Source organism: Panulirus ornatus, chromosome 53, assembly GCF_036320965.1.
Source record: "Panulirus ornatus isolate Po-2019 chromosome 53, ASM3632096v1, whole genome shotgun sequence".
In the NCBI taxonomy this organism is placed as follows: Eukaryota; Metazoa; Arthropoda; class Malacostraca; order Decapoda; family Palinuridae; genus Panulirus; species Panulirus ornatus.
This window is the reverse complement of record NC_092276.1, coordinates 11,016,248-11,042,514: the sequence shown is the minus strand read 5'-3', so window position 1 is coordinate 11,042,514 and position 26,267 is coordinate 11,016,248. Positions and strand designations below refer to the sequence as shown.

Below are 26,267 nucleotides of genomic sequence, written 5' to 3'. Positions count from 1 at the left end.
CTGTGTTCTCTGGTCAGGGAATTGCATACAACTGAGAGACATATTTGTGATCGATTAGGTGGCATCATCGCTTGTGGGTGTTGGCCCTAGTTAACCCTATAAGTTAAAATGAGACCTTCTAATGGATCTAATTCTTCCTACATGTCTCAGATGACATATTCAATATTTCTACGATAAGAAATGTAACTCAAGGCATGAGTACGTCATGACTGGGTTATTCTGAGGTTTTGATAAGAAGATTAATCTTTGAAAGGCGAGTAAATGAATGATGGAGACAACATTTGCCAAGAGTGGATGCCTACCCCTGTGCAAACCCACAATGCCGCCACACCTTCAAGGGATGAACGTAGACAGAGCAGCAGTGTCCTTCAAACAACGACCAGTGGTGTATAGATAAAGTATTATCCCATAGGATGACCATCGGGTTCTGGTTTAGCACTACAGTTCTCAAGCATCGAGAGAGAGAGAGAGAGAGAGAGAGAGAGACACTGATGTATCAACATACGTGATTTCCTACTGTCCCTTGGAACTGCAGATGAAAAAAAGCAATTGTAAATTGTTTTTGTGTAATTCATCGTCTCTAATTTCATGATACGATACGTATTCATAGATACTGTAACATGGAGAACACACTTGGAACCGGCGCAATAATGTGACTCCACTTTTTAGCAAAATATCCAGCACGAGTGTGTTTAGACAAGAGGGAAATTTGTAGGTTAGAGAGGGGAAACAACGATACAATAAGTGACGTACCTGCTTGGCTCCATTATACACTTAACGGGCGTAGCACCCATAGGCTTGTCTTACGAAACTCCAGCGAGTCCAAGACTAAGTGTCATGATCCTTTGAACCTTTCACTTTACTACGAGGAGATAAGGGAGAGAGCTTATAGTCCTTGTGTATAAGGTGGCATCCACAATGATTGGAATGAGAAGCAGAGTGCCAGTGACACGGTTAGGGAAGATTGTGGCTTCGAATCCGAAATTTCGAACGAGACGCTTCGCGTTCGGTGAACTTTTGTTGGGGGAAGAAGTTCTGAGAACCAGATGAAAATCAACCTAAACCACAAAATCTAAAAAAAAAAGAATAGATGAAAATAATAGCGTAAAGCTTTTCTTTAGTGATTTGAGGGTGTTAATCCAAATTGCAGTTCGTGGTTCATGAGCGATAAGATGGTTCGAATAGGGTTGGACACAAGCGAAACGCTGCTCGAACCTGTGTTCCGGAGGTGAGGTCGCTCCCATTTCCTCCTATAAGTCTTCAGTTGTTGGTCCAGCCAGCGGGCGGCCTATATTGTGTTCTTCTTTCAGTGAGTTGATTTGTTTATAATAGTTCGTGAATCCAAATTTTGTGGTCGATTATCTTAATGTTATTTGGTGGATAAATTTTTTTTTGGGGGGGTGAGGAGTTCATTTATGGATTTTTTTCTTGTTTATGTAGCATGGTGATCGTCCAGTCGAAGATGGGGTGGTGGATGGTCATAGTGACGCTACTGGTGGCGTCGGAGATTCGTTTGTCTTTGGGTCGAGCAGTTGTTGGTAAGAACATGTTAAAAAATTTTTTGTTTTCCCCTTCCGAGGCAAGATGATGTTCGGTATTGGGAGTATTTGGTTTAGATAGACATTAGATCTTTATCCTGGATTTAAGATTTGTTTTAATTAGTTTTGTTTGGAAACGCTCTAAATTTTTAACATGTGGAATGAATTGAAGTTTTATGTGTAACATAGTCTTGGAATGTTTGAATTATTTCTAAGTGCATGGGAAATAATTTTTCAACATAGCTTTGAGTTCATACCGTGTAGGATTATACATAACTAGGGAATTATGGGATATGTATAGATTAACTTTTATTTTTATGTTCATTTACCTACTTGGTAAAAATAAAACTTGAAATATACGCTATAATCCATTCGCGTATTTCGCTTTATAAAAGAGCGCTTCGTTATTAAACATACTCCTCTGGTCTTCGGCTGTACAGGTTATCAGGGCACAAACCAATGTTTGGAGGCTCGTGAATGTTGCCGACACCCACACGTCTCTGAAGAGTTCCAGGAATGTTGTGATAACCATGGTTGTTGTACGGACTGTGACGGCATCTACCACCTTAAAGGTAATCCCTCGGGAGATAATCTAATGACCTAGATCATTTCTTAAAAGGTAATCCATCACACGAACCTTTGATAATCCCTCTTGACTTCAGTTTCAACCTTCATTGATATTTCTTGTATTTGAAATAAATTCTTTTGATTTCTATGAATAAAATCTATGCATCTTAATGTCCTTTACAGGTCGAGGTGCCTACATTGTGGAACAAGACTGTGTGGGTGCTTATGAATGCTGTCTCCACCCGTTCCTCTCTGACGAATTCCACAAATGCTGTTTCGAGCATGGATGCTGTCCTTACTGTGGCTTCCTTTCCGATGGTAAGTTGGCAATTCCTAATGGTTAGTTAATGAAAAGGTTGTATATAGTTTTCCAACTATGGTACTTGTCCTTGACTACACTATAAAACAATTACTTTGCGCGTGCTAAGTGCGAATTCCTAATGATTACTTGGTGAAAAGTTTGTATATAGTTTTCAAACTATAGTACTTTGCTTGCCCTTAACTACACTTTAAGGCAATTACTTTGCGCGTGCTAAGTGCGAATTCTATAACACTTGTACTTTGCTTCTCGTATAAGTTTAACTCTTACTCCATCGATGGCCAAAGTGTAAATATATTGTTCCGTGGATTATTACGGTGAATAGGACTGAACACTTATAGGACATAATGATATACTTTCCAAAAGTATACATTGTGGATTGCAATATAAGAAATCGAGCATTAACATAAGCTGTGAATACGTCGACAATGTACAACTGGTTGATCTTGAGTCTTGGACTTTGTCGCAAATTATGTAACTGCCTCGATATTACTTTGTAACTATTACAAATATTAAATATTACAGGTCTAACTTGCCGTGCTAAGAATTTGCGCTCTTATAAAAATCTTTATATATAATAGGCGTTTTATCATTCATTATCTCTGAACGTATAGCCTTAAGCCTTTCATACAATAGATTATGAAGGACTCCATGTATTTCCAGGTTGTTACTACAACTCTGGCACATTCCCTTGGGGCACCGTTGTAGATTCCTTCCCGAAGTGTTGTGTGGATTTAATCTGTGGTGCTCGCATCACTACCACACCGCCTTATCTAAAGTCTGTCATCATACCCATCCACCACAATCCCCATAATGGTTTGTATTTGGATATCTTTTCTTGATTAGAATAAGAAAATGGGTTTACGAACTAGAATTTATAGTACTGATTGTTCGCTATATAGACCTACGTTCTCTACTAGCAACATGCTGATTACACGATTTTTATAATTTCATTAAATGTCCACTTAAACTTTGGATCCACAATATACATCAAAACTGTATGAAATGGTTATATTGGTTAACATTCGCCTTCTAGCATCCTACATTGTGAAAAATTATACATCTTAAAAGAACCTGAATGACAAATCGATTTAACGTAGGTTACATTAGTCTTGCTTCCTACTTCCCAACAACCCTATCTTTAATACTGTTCACTTCTATGAACTCCCGTTCTCTTCCTTCAGATCCGATGTGTGACTTCGTCCGGAATGAGTACTGTGTAGACAAAAAGGGCCTCCTCCACCCTGACGGCTCAGAGTGGTATGCAAATCCATGTACGTTGTGTCGCTGTAACGATGGTCAAGTAAAATGCCACTATGTACCACCTCAGTGCCCTCCCCCACCGCATCCACACTGTAAGGAACTGCCAGGCGAATGCTGCCCCACTTATGACTGTGGCGATACAGAGTGAGTATCGTTAGTCTAATGAATTATGCACTTTAATAAGTTTCAACTTTGGTTTACTACAATTTTCAGCACATGGGTAAAATCATTGGTTTTTCTTAAGATGGTCTTCCTTATTCTGTACTGCAAATGTTTTATGAAACTTGTATATAAAGCCTATTTGGAAAGGCTTGGTATACTGTTACAAATTGAGAATTGCAAGCATTCAAAATGAATATGGAGACTAATATTATAAGAAATTTGATGCCTTGTTTTGTAAATTATAGAACACTCTGATAATGTGGAAAGATTCAATTTTTCTTTCCTTAAGTAATTTATAAAAAAAAAATCTACAAATGTCAATTTATGGACAAATTGACTTTAAAAAAAATGAAACTAACCAAATGGAAGTATTTAATGAAATGATGAAACCCGTAAACTTTAAAATTTTAGCTTGTATACACTAAACGGAAACCCAGACAAAGTCATATCCTTCCTTAGTGACGTATTTTGTTAAACTGTCCATATTTGATTGTCGCTACTACTAGATGTTGAACATCTTTTCTGAACCCAGACTTTCGTTTGCTGCCAATATTGCAAAGTTTCTATTCAACATAAAGAATTTTTCAACCTTGAATATCTCTTTAAGGTACTCGGCTAATACGGGTCTACAAATCTTTTTAATTTCAAGACTAAAACCTCTGCAATGCATTCAACGTCTTTTGTGTTCAAAAATGCCCAGGTAGAACTTCATTCCTGTCGTTGCATTATTAATCGGGTATTCAATTTAATACCCATTTACCGGAATATTCCAGTACAGGATGTAAAAAAGAATTCAAAATGCCAGAGAATTTTCAACCCTAGAAAGGTCTGAAATGGCTAGGTTGTGAATAAGTCTTGTGGACGAGAAACAAATATGAAATGCTTTGGTTCTACTGCTATGGAAAATTCATTTTTAGATAGGGAAAATATAAAGTTTTCTTTAACTTCAAATGGATAAGCCCCTTCTAGTACTCAAACTTGGAAAAAATAATTAAACCTAAACATTTCTATATTTTGAATATCCAGAAATGTTCTAAAGTATACTTGCGAATCATTTTAACTTTTAAAAGAATATTTCAAATAGGATTAATGTAGTACTCTACATACCCAGATGAAAATTTACATGTGTAATGATGTAGGATATTCGTTCTTCCTAGTTCCACTGGTCAATATGTAAGGTCCTTACTTTTCAGTATGAGCTGCCCAGACCCACATAGTTTCCATCGAGAATGTTCCCACCGTCCGTGCCATAGTCATGGAGACTGTCGTCCAGGACAACAATGCTGCCTTGTGGCTGGCTGTGGCAAAGAATGCATCGGCGGTGAGGAAAATTATCTCTATTCGTAAAGAATCTAATCCTCTACAAATTCAAAGCTAGGTTCATGAACCCGTTTAAAAAATTCTTTTCCGCTTGAAACTGGTTTAAGCTTGTCTAAGATTCAAATATATTTTAACTTCATATATTTCAAAGCGTTTAATCTATATTTCGAAACGTTTAAACTATAATCGAAATATATTCTAAAGCTTTTAAACTTTTGATTATATTTTAAAGCTTTTTTGAAATTATATTTTGAGATTTATCTTCATCCATTTTTAAGCTAGAAATGTCCACAATAGGGGATGGTGCTATAATATGTGGTACATAAGTATGTTGCATTTTATAAACTTTTAAAAGCTTAAAGAAATTTATTGCAAAGTATAAAAGCCATTTAAATCTAAAACGGGTTGACCGAACAATCAATATTTCATATTTTCTTTCATAAATGTAAATTCTTTGTCTAATGGAAATATCTTGAAGTTTTCTTCATCTAATAACAAATATAAACTTCATTAATAACTTGTTAGTATCGTTCGTCGATTTTCCTTACAGAAACGAACTTGATAATTTTGACTAATTCTGAAGTTTGGTATTGAATTAAGTTCCGTATCCTTATTGTTCAAATACACCATTGATGCCAAAATACTATTACATATGCTAGGGTCTACCTAGCCAATATGCCAAAGACTGTAGTAAGGATAAGAACACTATCCAGGGTGTGTTCACGACCAGATACAAACGTAAAACTTGTTCTACAAGGACTAGATATTCCATATTTCGCATTCGTAATAGACTGGGAATATTTAGAATAGACAATGTCCAAAGACTAACTTGCTTTCATACTGTACCAGTTCGCTCTCCTATTCTACTTCAAATCTCCCCATTTCGTCAAAATTTTGCCTTCTCGGGCTTGAAAAACATATTTGAAATCTGAAACAGATATTGAAAGACTTTTTTGATGTCTACAAATTCCTGTTAACGAAATATAGCAAGTATAAAGATATCTTTTAACTATCTCGACACGAACTAAGGTGTACTGAATGGCATGCACAGCAGTGAATCTGATTCAGTTCTTTTACATTCCAGTTTGTTTCGATTCTGAATGTTAAAACATGATGGCATAAAAATTTCTTTAGGTGTCAACACTGGTTTGATTTAATTCATGGACTAGACTCCATTACGAAAATAAACAAATTCAAAGCATCTTCAAAAAAAAAAAACAACGCTAACCCTTGTGATGGTTCTGTTTAAGATGTTTACATTACAAACTTTAAATGCCACAACACCATTGCTTATTCCTTAGATCTTATATTTTTCTACATACGTTGCAGAATCTAAGAGATGCGACTCCACCACCTTCGCGTGCCGTGTCAAAGGTGGTCAATGTCACGAAACTTGTGGACGTCATGAAGACTCGCTTAGACATCTGTGCAAGACAGACGACTGCTTCTGTTGTGTTCCAAGTAAGTATATAATCTTGTAATAAGTCTCCCTTATAGATAATGCTGGAGTTAAAACTATCATCGTGAATTTCTAAAATTCCAAATTTTTTTCCCTTATCAATAACTTAGCATAAAGTTAACCATGAACTTAAAAGTATGTAACAAGCACCTTTACAAAAAATATTCGCCTATCATTTGAATTCAATTCTTTAAAATTTGCATGTCGACTGTCTGCTCAATATATTTAAGAAGAAATCGCTTCCATATTTTTCGGAATATATACTTTCCCTCAACAGGATCTCTGCCTTGCCAAGACACTTCTCGTTGTCTGGAACTAGAAGGTCAATGTTCCAGGAGATGTAATCCAGCCGACAACCCCATCCAGGGTGTTTGTGGCATCAAAGACTGTACCTGCTGCGTTCCAGGTAACATCTAAAATCTTTTAATTTACTGTCACAAGAACTGTTTACGTACAAACAAGTTGAATTTTATCCTAAAAGTCTTTTAAAAGCCTAGCGTGCCTTTACATTAGGGTCTAATCATGTTAGTTTTGTCATTAAAATTAGGGAAAAATATTCTCTACTGCAGGTCAGTGTAAAGACTCTTCTTCGTGCCTTGAGCTGGGTGGACGTTGCAACAAAGATTGTCATAGAGGAGAGAGAGGCAACCATGGTGTATGCCAGACCAGAGACTGCATCTGCTGTATTCCAGGCTAGTTTTTTTTTTTTCTCATCTGCCTCAATCGCTCTTGATAAATATCTAGTCACCAGCAAAGACTTTTGTAATTATGTAATTAGCAAGTAAGGTAACTGCTTCTAAGAACCATTGAAAGTATATATGAAAAAAGTTTGTTTGACTGATGCATCTTCCTTAGAGTCTGATGCGTGCTTGCCTGACAGCTTCAACTGCATCAGGAAGGGAGGTTACTGTGAACGAAAATGTAACAGTGACGAGGATCCGATCAAACACCTTTGTAACAGTGACGAATGCGTTTGTTGTATACCAAGTGAGTTTACATGTTACTTTGTCTTTAAAGTTCTTATCGATTTTTTTTCTAGGCATCGTTCTATCCAAAATTTAAAGTTGTGTAAATGTACTTAAGCTTCCAATTTGGTCATAAATAAACTATAGTTTATTTGACACTAAGCAAAAATGGTTTAAATTCGAAGTGTAGCCTGGGTTACATTACCCAATAATGAACATTTCTTTGCTATAATATCCCACCTGTTTCGGGAATCCATTCCAAATGACTTATTTTTATGGAAAAAACCTAAAATCTCTTAATTTTGTATTCAAAGGGCAACAGCCATGTAGGGATACGCCTAGATGCCGAAGAGAACTGGGTGGAAGGTGTGCCACCGATTGTCGTCACGGTGAGAAACCAGTCCTGGGCGTCTGTGACAACGTTAATTGTATCTGTTGTGTACCAGGTAAATGTCAAAAGAAATTTAACTTAAGAATTACTTAATTTTTTTGGGGGGGTTAAAAAGCATAATTCGTATTGTCCTCATCCAAGTTGTTTAAATGTAACTTCTCATTAAAACATTTAGCTCTAGTATGAAAGACTCTAAATGAATAGTTGTATTGGAAAAAAAAATGGGTGCTAGTGATCTTGATTCCATTTCTTCAATGATTTTAATATAACTTGCTTATTAATTATAAGACGTTAGAAACTAAGCAATTTAATCTATATATAACAATGGGTTACTTCTTTAAATTAGGTGTAAAACTATTACAATGAGAATAGAATACCTGAAATGAAAAAATTTGCTGAATATTGAGAATAAAACTTCAATGTACTTCTTTTTGCAATAGAACCTGAAGACGAGTGTGAAGTAAACACCCCTGCTTGCCGGAGCAGAGATGGTCGATGTGACCATATATGCGAGAGGGATGAACAGCCTATAAGGCACCTATGTCTTACTGACGAGTGTTCCTGTTGTATTCGAAGTAGGTTTGAGTTCCATTTTTCAAAGCGGAAAAGTATTGAACACTACATTCTAAGAATTACAGTCTTGCACATTCAAACTTTTACATTTATTGCATATATACAAACCTTTTATAGTGATTACGCAAATTGTTTGCTCCTCGACTTAAAAACAAACTTTCTCTTCAATCCATCAACTGGACACAATCCGCAAAAAGTTCAACATTTTTTCCCTTTGAAATTTCATATTTCTATTCTCGTCAGTTCCTTAAGTATCGGGCGTATCCCACATCTAATAATGTTGCATCAAAAAGATAGTCTGTAAAGCAAAAATCCTTTATTCTCAGGGGTTATTTACCGTATAACTACTTGTATATATGTTTGATCAGACTTGCTATAAAACTCTTTATTATCGTAGATCTCGTATATCTACTATTTTGTAGTTCACAATGTCCTTTTCTCGTGAATTTCAGGGGATCTAGTATGTCCCGACACACTGCTATGCTCTGCCTTGCGTGGAACGTGTTCCAGAAACTGTGGTAGCGGTCAAAATCCTCTCCCAGGTCTATGCGAGGAGAAAAACTGCCAATGTTGCGTACCAGGTTAGTTGTGTCGTAATAGGACTAGTGTTCCAAGTTAGTTGTGCTATAATTTCGCTATTTTCTTCCAAAGTCTTTACAACTTTGGTCAGTGCAAGAACAAATGGCAGCATTAATAAATTGGTCAACAGTAACTAGTATTATTTTGCTCTTGAACCCCAAGTCTCAACGTTAATTCAAACTGTTTTTGTCGGATTTGATCAAAGGGTAAATGGCAGCATTGATGAATTAGCCCTCAATACTAGTAACTGGTATTATTTTGATCTTTAAACTAATTGCCGTAAAACTGATGTAAGTTCATGTTTTTTTTTCTTGAGATAAATTCCCCCTTTTTTATTTCTTGTAGAGTCTGAAAATTGTATGTTCAACACCCGCGCTTGCCGGAGCAGAGGTGGTCGGTGTGACAACACTTGCAACTTCGATGAGGATCATGTAGAACACTTGTGTAACACTGACAACTGCCTCTGTTGTGTTCCAAGTAAGAAGTTCTTCGAGACCAATTACAATTAAGAAGTTGTGGGGAAATTAGCAGTGGTGGGAAATGAGCAGTCGTGTATATCATGCCAATATCTTTTAAAAGGTTATTTTCCTGACATTTAGATTATGCTATCAAATAAATTTGATTATCAGTCATTTCGTAAACGTTAGTGCAACTATTCTCTTCCCCCACTGCACTTTCGTTAAGTTTAATTGATTTGGGGAAGCTTTGGTAATGCTTTGATATTCGTTAAGTTGGTGTAATTTATAACGTTCAAATCTACTCCAATTCTGGCTAATATATTTTTTATTGCCATCATGCTTATACACTTGAATAGAATATAACTGAACGAAACTTTCGAATCTTTTATAATTTTCTGGCCTTGTATTGATATATACAAAAGTTGCTCGCAATCATTTTATAATTGTAATATTGATACTTTTGCCTGGAGCAGAAACGTGCCGTATATAAAAAAAAAAAAAAAGTCTCTAGCACTTGTAACTGCACCAATGCCGATGAAATGTTCATTTTGAACTATAAAACTGGGAAAATATGTCCCCAAACACTTTCTAGCTGTGCACCTGCTGGTAGATAATCGAATTGGAAAGGTCGGTGAATGTATATCGTGTATTCTACCAAGTTTCGCCAAATGCATTGATACGAAATTTCTTTTTTAATTTCAAATGAATAGTTTCACTAGACTTGAAACATAACTGAAAGTTCCGCTAATTACAAAATATATATTTCACGAATGCAATGTGTGATCATCTACACATGCCACTGTAATTTTCTAAATTTAATTTGTATTGCATGCTACGCTGAATAGGTATAGAATTTTCGGAGCTAATGTACTAAATGGTGATTATTTTTCCTTCTATCATAAGTCTTTAGATTCTTTTTAATGTCCAATACACTGCCTGATGCGTAAAGCTTGCGTTGAGTAAAATAAAAGAATATTTTAAGATTGCTTCTTGTAAATGTTTGTTGCTACTAGATACGTTAGAATATAGCTATTTCGTACCACTGTGAGGCTTAGAATATTAGAATTCAATGAATAGATTTAAAACCTTTTTTTTTTTTTCCTTTCTTCGCAGAGGCTGATCAGTGTAGCATTACTCCATCTGTGTGCCTTGGTAGAGGTGGTCATTGCGCGAGCACTTGCAATCTCGATGAGGAAAGTTTGGAATTCCTGTGTACAGCTGACTTCTGCCTCTGTTGTGTTCCAAGTAAGTTCGCCTTCCCACTAGATATGTAATGCCAGTATGTTATTCTTCCTAGTGTTGGTACGATATCATACAGGGCATAAGAACATTTCTTAAATGTACTATTGACGCCTTATTAATCCTTTCAGGTTTATACTTTGATGTATAGTACTGACGCCTTGTTAGGCCTTCTAAAATCTATGGTTTCATGTAAGGTAGACTTTTCATGACTGAAATTGACCCCACTCCCTCCGATTATAATGGCTTGATCCTCTCTGGCCAACAGTGGAGGATGTTGTCACTTATACACAATGGTGCCAAACTTCCTTCTTTTCCCCCCACTACAGAATCTGATCAGTGTACGTTGGACACTCCTGCATGCCGTAGAGAAGGCGGTCATTGCGAAAAGTCTTGTGGCTTTGATGAGGATTCTCTTCCTCGTTTGTGTACTACTAACAACTGCTTCTGTTGTGTTCCGAGTAAGTTTTGTGGTCGTGATCTGCCTTAGATTCATTGGTCTATAGTTTCCACTTTTTTTTAAAAGGATCTAATCTTTAGAATGGTATTGGAAGCTTAAATGTCTATAGTTTTCGCATATCAAGTCTATAATTTCAAAGGCGTTGCTCCGGGTTCTTCTACATCGTAAATCTTATTTAAAAGATGAGATGAACGTAATCTATTGGCGTTAATCTTGCAAGAAGCTTATCCAATCTGTAACTAAGATTCGCCTCTGTAAAACAAATTTTGGTTGAAATCTAGATGGGACTATCAATTTGCTATTGTTCCATATGAGATAGATCTTCAAACTGATCCTATCTGAAGCGGCTCGTGTTAGAATGATTTTCGCACAATTGAAATAGTTGTATCAAAGGACTTCATAGTCAAGCGCACATGTATGAAATGTGTAACGTAAGGATGAATGTTTAATTCGGGACTGAATGTATTGACAAAATATACTAGTTTCTAAACTCATCTTTAAACTGATAAATTTTGTATACAAAATCTCCATTGCAGAAATGGATGATTGTAGGGTTACTACCCTAGCATGCCGAACCAAAGGTGGTTATTGTGATGACAGCTGTAATTTTGACCAGGATCGTCTAGAGAATTTGTGCACCACTGAAAATTGCTTCTGTTGTGTACCAAGTAAGTTGTTGCTTTCCCATGTCCTCCCAATACTTGCTTCTTTACATTGTTATAACTGAGTCATGATAAAGTTAGGTGTTTATGGCTATAATCATTCGGTATTGTTTCGATCCACTAACTTTGTGTAATCACAAACCTGTCATATGTTCATATTCTAACATAGTAAAGTTGCGAATCTTTATACGCAGCCATAACGTAAAAATTGTAAAATATCTATTCAAAACCGATTGAATACTTGCTTAAAATTTTAGCGTTACAAATAAATTTTCTTAGGAATATAATCTCATTCCTAATATCCTTATCACCTGGTCAGTCTCTGGCTTTATTACCTACCATCATAAAAGCATTTGATTTCGACAAAACCTTGATATGGTAACGTAATTCAAATCGCACTTCAGTACTTACCAGATTTAATCGTAAATAAACCAATCCACTTTTCGCTCATGACTGACTCTGAGTAGAGAAACTTGAAATTAATATCCCTGTGCACGTTTGCGATGGTTATCGAAGATAGAATACGATGTTTGATATGATTTATCCCTGGTTAAGGTGTACTTATCACTTAAACCGTCTATAGATTTCGTTTGCCAGTTTCTTGGTAAATTTCCATTGCAATCTGTAATGAAGCTTGTCTATCGGAGCCTTCATGTTTTAAATTTATCGTAGACATTTGGTATAGGTCTCAAAACTGCTTCCTCCTTTGCAGGTAGAACTAGTGACTGAATATGGCCACAATATCTAGTGGATCAAATTTTGAAATGCCTAACTCGTCTGTACTCAAGTCTGGAATCGACATGTTAGATCTTTTTTTTTTTCCATTAAAAGGTTTCTATTTTCCTTCATTGCAGAAGCTGACGATTGTAGGCTTACAACCCGTGCCTGCCGGAGCAGAGGTGGTCGTTGTGACGAAACGTGTAGTTTCGACGAGAATATCTTAAAACATCTGTGTGCTAAGGACAAGTGTCTCTGTTGTGTACCAAGTAAGTAGTCAGACGAAACTTTAAACGACTTCCAAAACTTATCCTGGAACGGATAATCTTGCAAGCTGGTGATTTGACTTGTACTGCGTGAAATGTACTCGATACTGTATTTGGTTAAACATATTATGCAGTACCTCTTGCTCTAGGTTAATGTATTGGAATCTGTAGATTACTTTAATAGGTTATCATTAGAATATCTAGTTCTGAAACATTACTATTGCAAAATCCATTGCAGTGAAGACCGTGCAATGCTAATCATGGTTCAATGATATACATATGAAATTAAACTAGTGATTTGTACGTGATACAATTGCAATGTCATACTAATTACTTTACCACACCACTATCAAACTTTTAAACCAGAGCATTTAATGTACATAACTGGTTATAAAACCTTGAGTTCATCATGTTCTCTTAAAAATCCTCTTCTCTTAAATTTTTTGTACCATAGCAGAGCTTGTCTAACTCGATGCCCGAATAGACAATTTATCCATGATTAGATTAAGATATTGATTCTTCAAACTCGTTTACTACATCATGTCATGTTTTCGTTGCAGAGTCTGAGGACTGTAGACGCAACACCATTGCATGCCGTCTTAGAGGTGGCCACTGTGCGGAAAGGTGCAACCTTGATGAAGATCATGTACCTAACCTCTGCGATACAGAAAACTGCCTCTGTTGTGTACCAAGTGAGTTGCATTCAAAGTCTTGCTTATTTCAACATCCCACTTAGACTTGCTGGAATTGATTATCTACTACTTGATTGTTTGAGCATTGTCCTGTACTTTGATACTACTAATTTCATAATGGATTGAAGTTCTTAACCACTATACTATAAAGGGGGCAACTTTAATTGCAGAGCCTGAAGACTGCAAACACAACACCCTTGCATGTCGTAACAAAGGTGGTCACTGCGCAGACGCGTGCAGTTTTGAAGAGGATAATCTCGAACACCTATGTACCTCTGACAACTGTGCGTGTTGTGTTCCAAGTAAGTTATAAGAAATTATCATGCCAAAGTACAGCTTTACTGAAATTGTCTATATCAAGTGTAACTATAGTTATGTACATAATAATTTTAATAATGAATTAAGCAATGAACTTTTAAAATTCCCATAAACTTCAAAAACGCAGGTAGAGAAATAAAATTTAATAGATTCTATCGATAATGACAAGTTTTACATCATTCTGTGCTGTAGCAAGTTCAGCTAAGTAGAGTAAGGAAGTTAAGTGTAAGTGGGGGAAGTTTGCATTTGGTTCACTCTTGGTTGAATATATGGAGAAATTCGGGCATTTCCAAGAAGTCTGGAAGCTTGCATAGATTACATTAACTGGGAATATTGTACAAGAGCTGGAGTTTTTAGTTCCAGGAAAAGTATGAAAATAAGAGCTGGCTTTCAAATGGCGAAAGTAAATTTCTTTAAATTCTCCTTCCAGAAACAGACCAGTGCAAGTTTACCTCCCTTGCCTGCCGTAGTAGGAAAGGTCGCTGTGACGAGACTTGTAGCTTCGACGAGGAACGGCTAGGGCACCTCTGTGATGGTGACAAATGCTTCTGTTGTGTACCAAGTAAGTTGACAATGACGAACGGATATTTTGAGAAAATCATAATCGTATCATTTGCTGCCAATTGGCCATATTCATATACTAGTGCAGCTTTGACTTCTAAGAGTTGCACTTTATAATAACTAATCTAATTCGGTTTGACCGACTTTCAACTTAATTTGGTGTGCCGCAGAATATTTTAATTTTTATAATAAGTACATAATTCAATGGAACTCCTTGAATTTCTTGGTCAGTTTGTCAGCACGTAGACTTGAATATTACAGTAAAGTATAGTCCTCTAATTTTTGGCAGAGGACACTTGGTTCAGTATAGTGTTAACATGTTCAGAAATCGAGTTAGGTCATATATGACCAATTGTTTGTAACTGCAAAGACAAGTTACTTCTAATTATGAAATCTATAACACTAGATAAAATTCCATGACTTTTTTTTTTTAAATTGATTTCCTTTGCAATTGGTAATCACTGCAGATCCTTTTGGAGGACTATATCTTGTGCGCTGACTTGAATTGTTATTTTATTATATTTTCCATTGCAGAGACTGATCAATGTAGAATTACGACCCGTGCCTGCCATGGTAGAAATGGTCGATGTGACTACACCTGTAATACGAACGAAGAACGTATTGAACATCTGTGTAACAGTGATGATTGCTTCTGCTGTGTGCCAAGTAAGTCGACAAATAACGAACGACTATCACCTTGTGACAACGGTATTATTAGTGACATAGTGCAAATTTGTGGTCCTTTTAAAGGGTTGTGATCCTGTCTGTCACTTGCTGCCATTGGATTGTATCATTTTGGCCTTTATAATGACTAATATACTTCATCGCATCTACCTACAAAGTCCATATCACTTCATAGAATTAAACCTTTTTTGGCCAAATTTGTATAGTTTGCAGTGCGATCATTGTAAATATACAATAAAATTATTTTAACACTCTTCTTAGTGTCTCAAGTCTTTCTTGATTTTCAATAAGTCTCTTGCGTTGAAAACGTACTATAAAGAAAAAATGCATAGCATTCTTCTTCGTCTTTGAAAACTATGTATCTAATTGGATTACTTTTTCCCTACCGCAGAGGCTGATCAGTGTAGAATTACGACCCGTGCCTGCCATGGTAGAAATGGTCGATGTGACTACACCTGTAACACGAGCGAAGAACGTATTGAACATCTGTGTAACGGTGATGATTGCTTCTGCTGTGTGCCAAGTAAGTTTCGGATCAAAACATCCCTTAAACTTGGGCACAGACGTGCCCATGGTTAACATGTTTGGTGAATTAAAACTAAAAGATCTTGACACAAAGCCAATATATTGTGGAAAATTTAAGGTCTTTATGCAAACTACGATCGCTTCTTGAACGATTAGTTTACGATCTGGGTTTATTGGATATTGTATTAAGTTGATAGGATTTACTTTTAAAGGTAGTTGGGAAGGTAACATCTCGCTATGCTTAGATTCCGTATAGTATACATCTATGATACACCTGACCTTGGTGGTATTTGAACTTCAGATTCGCTACGACATTCATTTATTACCATATCCAGTGAAGTGTTTATTGCCCAACCTGATCTTTTTACTCTTTTGTGGTATGTCGTAGACGTAGCCATTCTCTTTATACTCTACAATCGTGTCTCTGCACCAATTTTGGCTGAAGTATAACGCCAAATAACAATTATGGACCAGCTTGACCATTCTTCCCATGACACGATGCCTAGGCAGAAGCTAGCAAAGTGAAGATGGGATACAGAACCGTGTATACTGGATATACGATATACTGGATATAACGGTGTATACTGTGTATACGAGAATCTTTAATTTACTAGTTTCTATGGAGTGAGTTTTGATTACAAAGTGTTTGGCTTGTCTATAACATGCTATGCTGTAACAAAAATAGTCACTTTGTCGAAGAAGCGTAGTTTTGAAGAATATAGGACTTGTGTTTATGTAACTCTCAAATGCTCTTTTTTTTTTTTAAAGTAAATTCAGTTTTTGAGTTAGCATCTCAGCGATAAATCTGCACAAGTATGTCTAAACTTTTTTCCCAATATTTTGTTAAAAAAAAAAAAAGCTTAATGGAACTTTACGCTACTCCATGGTAGTCCAAATAGTGAGAGGACTAGAAGATCTTACCACAAAATTTAGGTATGTTTAATAGTCCTATGGTAGAACGTAGACTCTGGTTTATAAAGTCTGTGTAAAGTATTTGGACATAAATAAGATTAACTTACCAATGTAAACTTTTCTTCGCAGAGACTGATAACTGCAAGTTCACTACCCCTGCATGTAGTAGCAAACGTGGTCGTTGCGACAGATCCTGTAATTCTAATGAAGACCATCTAGAACATCTTTGTATTACTGACGACTGCCTCTGTTGTGTACCAAGTAAGAAAGTCTTAACAAATCTTGAAATGCCAACCATAACCTTAGCAGACAACCTTAAACTAAAAGGAAACGCTTGAAGAAAAATATTTTCAATAACCTGTGGTTAACATATTCCCTAACTCTTCACCTGTAGTGAAGTTCCTTCACTAATCACCATGGAATGACTCGTTTATTTGCAGAGCCTGACTGCACTCGTACCACCCTTGCTTGCCGTCTTAGAGGAGGTCATTGTGATGACATTTGTTTCGAACAAGGTCACCTCGAGGGTCTATGCGAATCTGACAATTGCCTCTGTTGTATTCCAAGTAAGTATTTGAGTACAAGTTGTCATTTTACTTTTTTTCTAAACTTTGTTGCCGAGTCTAAATGACTTTACTATTGTGTTAATTTTTTTTCTAACCCAGATATTAATCTGTTCGATAAGATTTTAAACGTACATCACCATATGTCTTCGGTTAACTTCACAAATTAATATCGTGCGAATATCTAGTCTTGTGCTAATTTTAGATATTCATATAATTCACTACATAGATGAACAGATTGATAAAAGGACAACCATTCTTGTGTAAACTGAACCAATCGCAGATTTTTTGAACTTTCGTATAAACTTATAACCTTGTCTCCGTAGCAAACAAAATCTTTGTATAAAGATGCGACAAAGTTTATAGATCCTCAAAATCTCTTGATAACTAAAGATATTTGTATTTTGGCAGTAGGAACCGACCAATGCACGTTCACTACACCCGCCTGCCGTAGCAAGAATGGTCGCTGTGACGAGACGTGTCGATTAGACGAAGATCGGCTAGAACATCTATGTGACGATGAACACTGCTTCTGCTGTGTACCAAGTGAGTGGGTAAAAAAGAACCCAGAAGTGGCCCTTACAACGGCTTATCCGTTCTTTTTTTCCAAACTGGCTACTTATTAATAGTAGATTATGTAGTGCCATAGTACTTCGTCCACTTTTTCTGCTGTGTATAAAGAGAGTTGGTAAAAAAGAACCCCCGAAATGTCCCTTGCAACAACTTGTTTTGCATACTTTTTTTTTTTTCCCAAAGTAGTTACTTGTTAATGGTAGATTGTGTAGTACCTAGTACTTCGTCCAGAAAATTGGACCCAAATATCAGATTAAACCTAATTTTAGTATATAATAATGCGTATATTGTAATAACCTTCATTTGTAATTAAGACGTTAAACCGTTTTGGAGAGGAACTTTAAATTCTTTGAGCTTTAATACCTGGTTTATTCCAACATCACAAGATTCTCAGAGTAATCATACCAAATTGGCGAGTTTCGCTAATATTCATACAAGATTAATCTTCGTATTTGGCGTTGAATCTAGATTTATTGTGACGTGAACTGAGATGGTTAGGAATCTATTAATGTCTTGTCAAAGGCGCTTCCAGTTGAGTATAAATCTCGCACACACACTTCCCATGTGTAGAGAACGGACTTGAACTAGTTTCAATTTACTCTTAGTGTTTTGCCTACCATATTTCCCGAATCCAATAGTTTTTTTTCTGTATTACAGAATCAGACTGTAGTCGCACCACCCTGGCATGCCGCGTCAGGGGAGGCCACTGTAACGAAATTTGTTTCGAACAAGATCATCTCGAAGGTCTGTGCGAATCGGACAACTGCCTCTGTTGTATTCCAAGTGAGTGTTTCATGGTTTTTATGCATCATACCATCGTGCAAAACTTCGTCTAGTACTTGATATAAATACACCCATGCTGTTTTCGTAAACTAGTAAGTTTAACAACTTAATTTATTCAATCTATCGCTTTGTTAATGTTTTAAGCAATCAAAGAGGATATAAAACACCCATACTGTTTTCGTAAAGTACCAAGTTTTTAAAACAAAACTTGATTCATTTTATCACTTTGCTGATGTTTTAAGTAATGAAAAAATTGCTAAACGCTTACAAAGTCGATATATACTATCCTGTCTTATCGTGTAGAATATTCTCAAGTTAACTGAAGAAAGGTTGAAATTATATGGGCATTCCATATAATTCATTCTAGTGGTTGTGTACTTAATCTATTATGACCTTGGCACTTACAAAGATTGGTACAAGTACACAAGTCGCTTAGAAAGTACAGGTCAAGGTTTTGACAAAGGAAAATGTATTGCATGTACACACATTCTGGTATTTCAACTCTGATCGGATTTCAACGTCCTCACTACAGGAACTGACCAGTGTAGGATAACTACCACTGCTTGTAATAACAGGGGAGGTCATTGTAGTGAAGCGTGTGGCTTTGATGAAGATCGTGTAGAACACCTGTGCATCTCGGACAACTGCTTGTGTTGTGTGCCCAGTAAGTTTAAGGTTCTTCAGTGAATTGACTTGATGAAGTGCTATATTGGATCGTAAGAGTCCATTTGTGGACTTGAAGACTACTTGGTGGTAATTCCTTCATTAGTGTAGATTTTTATAGGAAATGTAATAACCCATATATTTGGCCATTAGCCTGTAGTAAATTCTACTCTCATTATTTGAATTGCAGAATAATTGGAACATTTCCAGATGACTGTAAATCTAGTTAATTTGTATTTGATATTGTGTTAATTTTGCATAGTTCTTTAAGTAACAATGATGCAAAACGTTATTTCGTGCTAAATAACTTGAATTTTAGATAATGCCATGTTCATGAAAGTATTAATTACTAAAGCTGAAGTTATAGTATTTCATAAACCCTCTTCCCCAGTTCTTTTTCCAAAGAACATATTTTTAGGTTACCATTAGTTTCAAATGGCCTTTTTAATTCCCTTTAGAATCCTTCCCTCTTGAAAAGGGACACGCGGTTCTGGTAGATTATCCAAATGTTTTCATTACTAGTTCAAAATTCTTCCATTCTCTTTAGCTTGCGAGAAATCTTCAAACTCTGCTTTTGATACGATGAATTCTTACCACAGGATCTGAAGACTGCATGCACAATACCCTCGCTTGTCGAAGCAGACGCGGTCATTGTGCAGATGTGTGTAGCTTTGAGGAGGATCGTGTAGAACATATATGCGAGGGTGACAAATGCGTCTGCTGTGTTCCAAGTAAGTCATAGTACCTTGAGACATATTGTATTTCTCTCTTCTTGCTTACAGATCAGTTTAAACAGCCAGTAAAACATTAGTGCTTCTGGAAAAGTAGCTCGATTTACCCATCCAGTAAAACGACGGTTTAGTGTTTATGGAAAAGCGAAATGATCGGGTACCTTGAGAGCAGCTTCTACATAAGTTAAGCATAAGCATTTTGGTAAGGCTATTTGTCACGGTACAAACGAATCTTTATAGACTGTACAAGTTCATCTGTATGTATACAAAGAGTTCAAAGCGGTAGAATGCTTGAAAAAGCTTTGGTAATATCAATCTCTGTACTTTCATTTGCTGGGAGAATTTACATTAGCGTTACTGAACAAAAAAAAATATATACAAAAGCAAAAATCTTCATAGATATTGCCATAGACATAATCCATATGTTTAGTGTATTTTACAAATAAATGCTTTGATAACTCTAAATATTTGGAGCAACTATTATAGAAGTGCAATTGTCTCTGGGTTGACAATATTTACTCCTTGCTGGAATCCTTTGAAAATATTCTTATTTACCAGCTAGTGAGACTTCTACTTTCTTCACAGGGACTGAGGACTGTCGGCCTACCCTCTCTTGCCGCAGCAGACGTGGTCACTGTGCACAATTCTGTAGCTTTGATGAGGATCGCCTGGAGCATCTGTGTGACACGGAAAACTGCTTCTGTTGCGTTCCAAGTAAGGTTAAAATTTTAAGTTTAAAATCGATAAATAAGATTTTCTTTTTCTTGCAATATGTTGAAAAGGTTAACATTTTCCTCTTTATGGTTTAATGACTTTGAAATCTCTCCTCTCAATGGACCTTCAATCGTCCAGAGACCTTGGCAATAAAAGTTTAAGTACATTTTCTATGGTATTTTACTAGCTAGCGGCTTTAATCATGATGCATAACTTGAGTTCTTCGTGAATAGTCAAACGGGTTTATACATATAAAGTAGCTTGAAATGGACCATGAATATGAAAATTTTAAAATTTTTGGTAATTTGACTTGAATACCTACTCTTGTTAACTATTGCTGTACATTAAAAATGACCGATTTAATACTTACAGTAGGAAATAGACTTCATCCTAGTATGTTGAACATGTTGAGAAGACTTCATCCTAGTATGTTGAAAAGGTTTACAGAAGCAATGTAACGGGTCTATCTACAGAGCTTGAAACTAATCTACTCCATATGGCCTGGTAACTGATATTTTCTTTCATGCAGAGACTGAGGAGTGTAGGTTTACCACCTCTGCATGCCTTAGGAGGAACGGTCGATGTAAAGGCATGTGTAGTATTGAAGAGGATCGCTTGGAACATCTTTGTGATGGTGACAACTGCTTCTGCTGTGTGCCAAGTGAGTCTATATTAGACATGATCAACACTTCAATCATTCTTGATCTTATTACATGTTTGTGGGTAAAGGAACTACTTTGTCATTTAAGATTGCAGGCATTCTTCATTTATGAACGTTTAAAATCTTGTGTTAAATTTCATACCTGATTCATTCCATAGAATGTGCTTGGATCATTTACAACAGATGTACCCTAACTTAAATATTTGTTAACATTTGGTGTACACTTGCGTTGCTCTGAAACTCTTGCAGATGCGTCTGTTTAAAACCATATTTCGCTAGTTTGAAAAATTAGTTTCAAGTTATATTAGCAACCGTAATTTATTTCAAAGTTGCTGAATATTTCTTCTTGCTCCTACGTTAACTGATAGGTTATCTTGGGTATTAATCTAAATATTCATAAGCCATTTAGTATTTTCAACTTTTATCTTCTCGGAAAGATGTTTAACATAAAAAAAGTTAAAGGTGCTATTTTTCTGTAACCCTAGCATTAAAGCTAAACATTGCTGGAATTTTTTTAGGGGGAAACAAATTTTACGTATCGACAATACAAAAATTACGTTAACCTGTAAATATGCAAAGTTAACTTGTAGTTTTGAAAGACCAAAATGATCTTGGTTTCCATTTCAGAGGCTGACCAATGTAGGTTCACTACTCCTGCCTGTCGAAGCAGGGGTGGTCGCTGTGACCAGACATGTGATTTTGACGAGGATCGTCTGGAACATCTGTGTGATGGTGATAATTGCTTCTGCTGTGTGCCAAGTAAGTTATCGGTTCATATACTTAAAGCTACGAGTTCTTAGACCTTATTAATCTAAGACTGTAACCATAAAGGTATCCTATACATGCTGCTTTCGTCTATAGTTTAGTATTCAGAGTTTAATACTCAAAAGGAACTTTTAATTATATCTTAGTTTTGCACACATTACGAAACCTTCGCTAAGCATTCTTGTTGTACAACACTTTGATTTCTTGTGCAAGCCTTGTGCTCCATTCCTATAGAGGATGGAATGGAAAAGTGTCATAATTCCCACGTTGTTCTTATTCTGTCCTTAAAAATTTTCTAGTCCCACTAACCCTAAAAAATCGTTTTTGGTCCAACTAACCCTACATATATATAGTCTTTCGCCACTCTGGAAGCTAGCCACGTCATCTTTACACCTGTATTTTACTAACTTCTCTAAATGGGAATTATTTTTCATTGCAGAGACTGAGGATTGCAATCGCAACACCCTTGCATGCCGGATCAGAGGTGGCCATTGCGCCGAGAGGTGTGGTTTGGAGGAGGATGGTGTCCAACACCTCTGCGAGACAGACAACTGCTTATGTTGTGTTGAAAGTAAGTTTTTGTTTGGAAATGATCATGGCGTCATACATGGTGAATCGTTCAGATTCTAACCCGTACTATATTAATAGAAACTGTTCAGTTTATGGGTCGGAACGAAGTACTTCGTTCATCCATGAACTTCAACAGATATTAAATTTATTAAGCAAGTCGGTAAACATCACCAGATGTTAAATTTGTTTTATATAGTTGTAGATCTGGTAAATTAAAATTTTTCTTTCACATCGTAGAACAGTTAATCAGAAATGGGTGTATTTGTAATTCATGGATTAGAAAATTATAGATATTCTCATCAGTCCACGATTGATGTAATTAAGGATCTGGATGGGTATTTAGGGAATATCCAGAGAGGTAGATTAAAGTCTTGAAGGAATCTTAAGGTTTTTCTAGATAAAGAAATGGTTATCAAACAGAGTTCTTAGACTGACGAGCATGAATTTAAATTCAATAATTTCCATTTCTTTCCTTAGAGCCTCGTTGTGGCTTTACAACCTCCGCATGCCAGACCACAGGTGGTCGCTGTGACGATATGTGCAGTGTTAGCGAAGATGGTCTACAGCATCTGTGTGAATCTGACAACTGTCTGTGTTGTGTACAAAGTAAGTTTTCGCTAAAGAATCTTTAGCTGAGACAGGACAATACGTTGAGGAAATTCTTTATTTGCCAGTAGGCTCTGCTAATCAAAGATTGAAGAATAGAATTTTCGTTTGATAGGGTTTCCAAGACTATTCCATATCTTTTAGTTCTTTTCTTTGCATAGATTTATGGTTTGCATTCTTTTCATACGTTTCCAAAGGTAAAAAACTTTAGGACACATATTTTTCGGTCTTGGTACGATGATACATTTGCAAACATCATATGGAAACTTGGAAGAATATTATTCTACTCTATACTATGTTCACTATTGACAAAATCTAGCCACGCCATTGCAGTGGTATCCTACAAATTAAATGTATATTCAAATCTTCTACTGCAACATGCATTGATAGTAGCATATGTGTTGGTTATCTCAATACTGTTCATGCTTCTATCCTTGATTTTAACCTATAACTTGTATTCGGCACTGGTTAGCTCGCACAAAAAACTGTGCCAGAAAAATTGTCTCGTGGATTTTCCAAATTCAAATGGTGAGTACTTGCTTTGGTAAAGATCCTTTAGTCTCTGCAATATAACTACTTCTTGTTGCAGAGGCTGACTGCAGGCGTAACACTGTTGCATGCCGTAATAGTGGTGGTCATTGTGCGGAGATGTGTAAATTTGAGGAAGATGGTTTCGAACATCTGTGTGAGGGCGATAACTGCTTCTGTTGCGTTCCCAGTAAGTTTTCGATAAAGATTCGGAAGGTTTATTATAATATCGTACACTGTATAGTGGTTAACGAACCTGATCATTTCATTTATTGGGAAAGTTTGAGATTGCACAGGGAAGTTTATATTGATAAAAGGGTAAACTGCTATTGCTGCGTATACTGAAAATGCATCAAAGTAGCTTTCAAATGGTGAAACATCTTTGAACATTTCGATTCTCGAAAGTTTTTTTTGAAGCGTAAGATTAAAATTCCTCGAATCCAAGAAAGGAGAATAAGGAATCTCTGAAGCTCTTAAGTATTGGCAACATGAGCCATAAAACGAAAATTTGATCTTAAGTTAAGAAAACTGATATGTAAAACTAGCTAATGTTAATATTCTTTAACAAATGTTAATATATCTTGGCAAATGTTAATATTCCTTTTCCAATGCAGAAACAGATCAGTGTAGATTTACCTCCTCCGCTTGCCATGGTCGTAATGGTCGTTGCAAAGAAGGGTGCAGCTTTGATGAGGATCGTATAGATCATCTGTGTGATGGTGAAAACTGCTTCTGCTGTGTGCCAAGTAAGCTGGCAATGTCTCCTTAACAGATAACCTCGTAATTTATCTTTATACAACCCTGAAACCCTTCCATTTGGTAAGGTGTTTTAAGTCATTGACTATTACTGGAGCATTTTGTCTTGTAAAATGTGGCTGAAAATATTTTCTAACTTGTAGTGATTTAATCATGCAAAAATCTAAAACTTTAGTAATGATTTTGACAATGTAGAATCTATGAAAATTTTGAGAGTATCTAAGAACTGCATTACAATAAAATACTTGGGTTCATTTTAATAAAATTACCAAAGTTTTAAGATTGGATTTTCGAACTGTGTGGTACTGCTTAAATCTCTAATATTTACCTTCATACTATCTTCCCAACAGGAAGCAAATGCTACGACACGATTGGATGTCACGCCCTTGATGGCCATTGCTCTGAAGTCTGTCGGAAAGGCGAGAATTCGATCCAGGGCAAATGTGGTACAGACGACTGCGTCTGCTGTGTTCCAGGTAAAATGAATTCAATTTTTAGTGTAAAATCGTATCTAGTTTTTAATAAGTGACAAATTTTAACTTAGACTAACGTCTTGCTGCTTTCGTATTAGGTAAGATAGTCTAATATAAAAGATAACTGCACTAGCTAAAGCTGTGTTCATGAACTATACTCGTTTCTGACGTCTGTGTTCTCCGGTAACTCCCATTAATGTGTGGCCAAAGAGTGTCTCTCCTTGCATACACGAGGCATTCTTCCTCCACTTCTCTCCTTAGAGCATCATTCCGCTCTTATTTCACAATGTCGTAGGTGATCTCTCTCGCAAACCCATTAAATCGTACTATCGCAAAATTCTAATGATCCATCCGTCATCCTTTCTTTCCACGTCCCCTAGTTCACTTCAAGGTAGTAGAGTTCACATACTATACCAAATCCACAATTCGTTTCCTCTGGCCTCCTTGCCGTACTAGATCTCTTGTACCTCGCCCTTCCTTCATTCCTTTGTTCAGTTTCCTTGTGCTACATTCGCTTCTCGAACGCTATATTTCACAGCTTGAATTCTTAACTAATGGACTAGATCTAATTGCATGTTTCGACTGCACAAGTCAGGGTTAAGGGGTAAGCATACGCAGTCTCGTGAACCTTTCTTCGCTACCATACTTGTCTCTACCCTATATCATTCTATTAGAAACTTTATAGTTATAGCTTCTTCCTCCCATATCTCTAATCCTAACTAAGATGGCTCGTAGACGTTTAAATTATCTAACTGGTAATATTGACTTGTATCTACTCTAAAAAAGTAATCTATTTCTAGAATTCTCTAAATTTTAATAGCTAATGTAAAACCTATAGCTTATCTATACCCTTCATGAAGAATACAAACTAATGCTCTATATCCGAAATAGAATGTCCCAATTACAGTATAGAATTTAGATATTGGAAGTCTTGAAGATTCACATACATTAAGTTAATAAAATTTCAAAAGATTAATGCTAAAAGCTTGGTATCAAATCCTAAGATAATCTCTATGTATTCTAGTATAAAAAATAACCACAATTTTGAATTTCAGATGATCCCCACCACCTGTATTAGACACAATGGGGATGTCTCCAGACGTATATGGACCTTCAACTCCACCCATCTCATCTTTAGCTTTATAGCATATATAACTTATAGCTTTATAGCATGTATATTTATTGATATAAATTATACTTATAGCATGTAAAAGATTATCTATATTTGGTAATAAACTGGAACACTAAATA

At 36.2% G+C, this 26,267-nt stretch overlaps 1 protein-coding gene across 2 annotated transcripts; it reads left to right on the top strand.

The window, feature by feature from the left end:
• The first annotated feature begins 1,244 nt into the window (after positions 1–1,244).
• On the top strand, positions 1,245–26,267 carry LOC139765234 (uncharacterized). 2 transcript variants are annotated; one of them, XM_071692569.1, is made up of 39 exons: positions 1,245–1,309; positions 1,441–1,538; positions 1,979–2,110; positions 2,289–2,423; positions 3,088–3,240; positions 3,609–3,831; positions 5,043–5,170; positions 6,499–6,630; positions 6,906–7,034; positions 7,198–7,320; positions 7,484–7,615; positions 7,908–8,039; positions 8,425–8,559; positions 9,010–9,138; positions 9,482–9,613; positions 10,708–10,839; positions 11,163–11,294; positions 11,830–11,961; positions 12,810–12,941; positions 13,499–13,630; positions 13,801–13,932; positions 14,379–14,510; positions 15,044–15,175; positions 15,585–15,716; positions 16,760–16,891; positions 17,071–17,196; positions 17,608–17,739; positions 18,424–18,549; positions 19,082–19,213; positions 19,812–19,943; positions 20,529–20,657; positions 21,187–21,318; positions 21,946–22,077; positions 22,523–22,654; positions 23,131–23,259; positions 23,849–23,977; positions 24,402–24,533; positions 24,894–25,019; positions 26,072–26,267. In XM_071692569.1, exons 2-39 carry the CDS (start codon positions 1,442–1,444, stop codon positions 26,092–26,094), a joined length of 4,944 nt encoding a protein of 1,647 aa, XP_071548670.1. In that variant the 5' UTR covers positions 1,245–1,309; position 1,441; the 3' UTR covers positions 26,095–26,267. The 2 variants fall into 2 exon arrangements, with proteins under 2 accessions (XP_071548670.1, XP_071548669.1); XM_071692568.1 differs by having other exon boundaries at positions 17,605–17,739.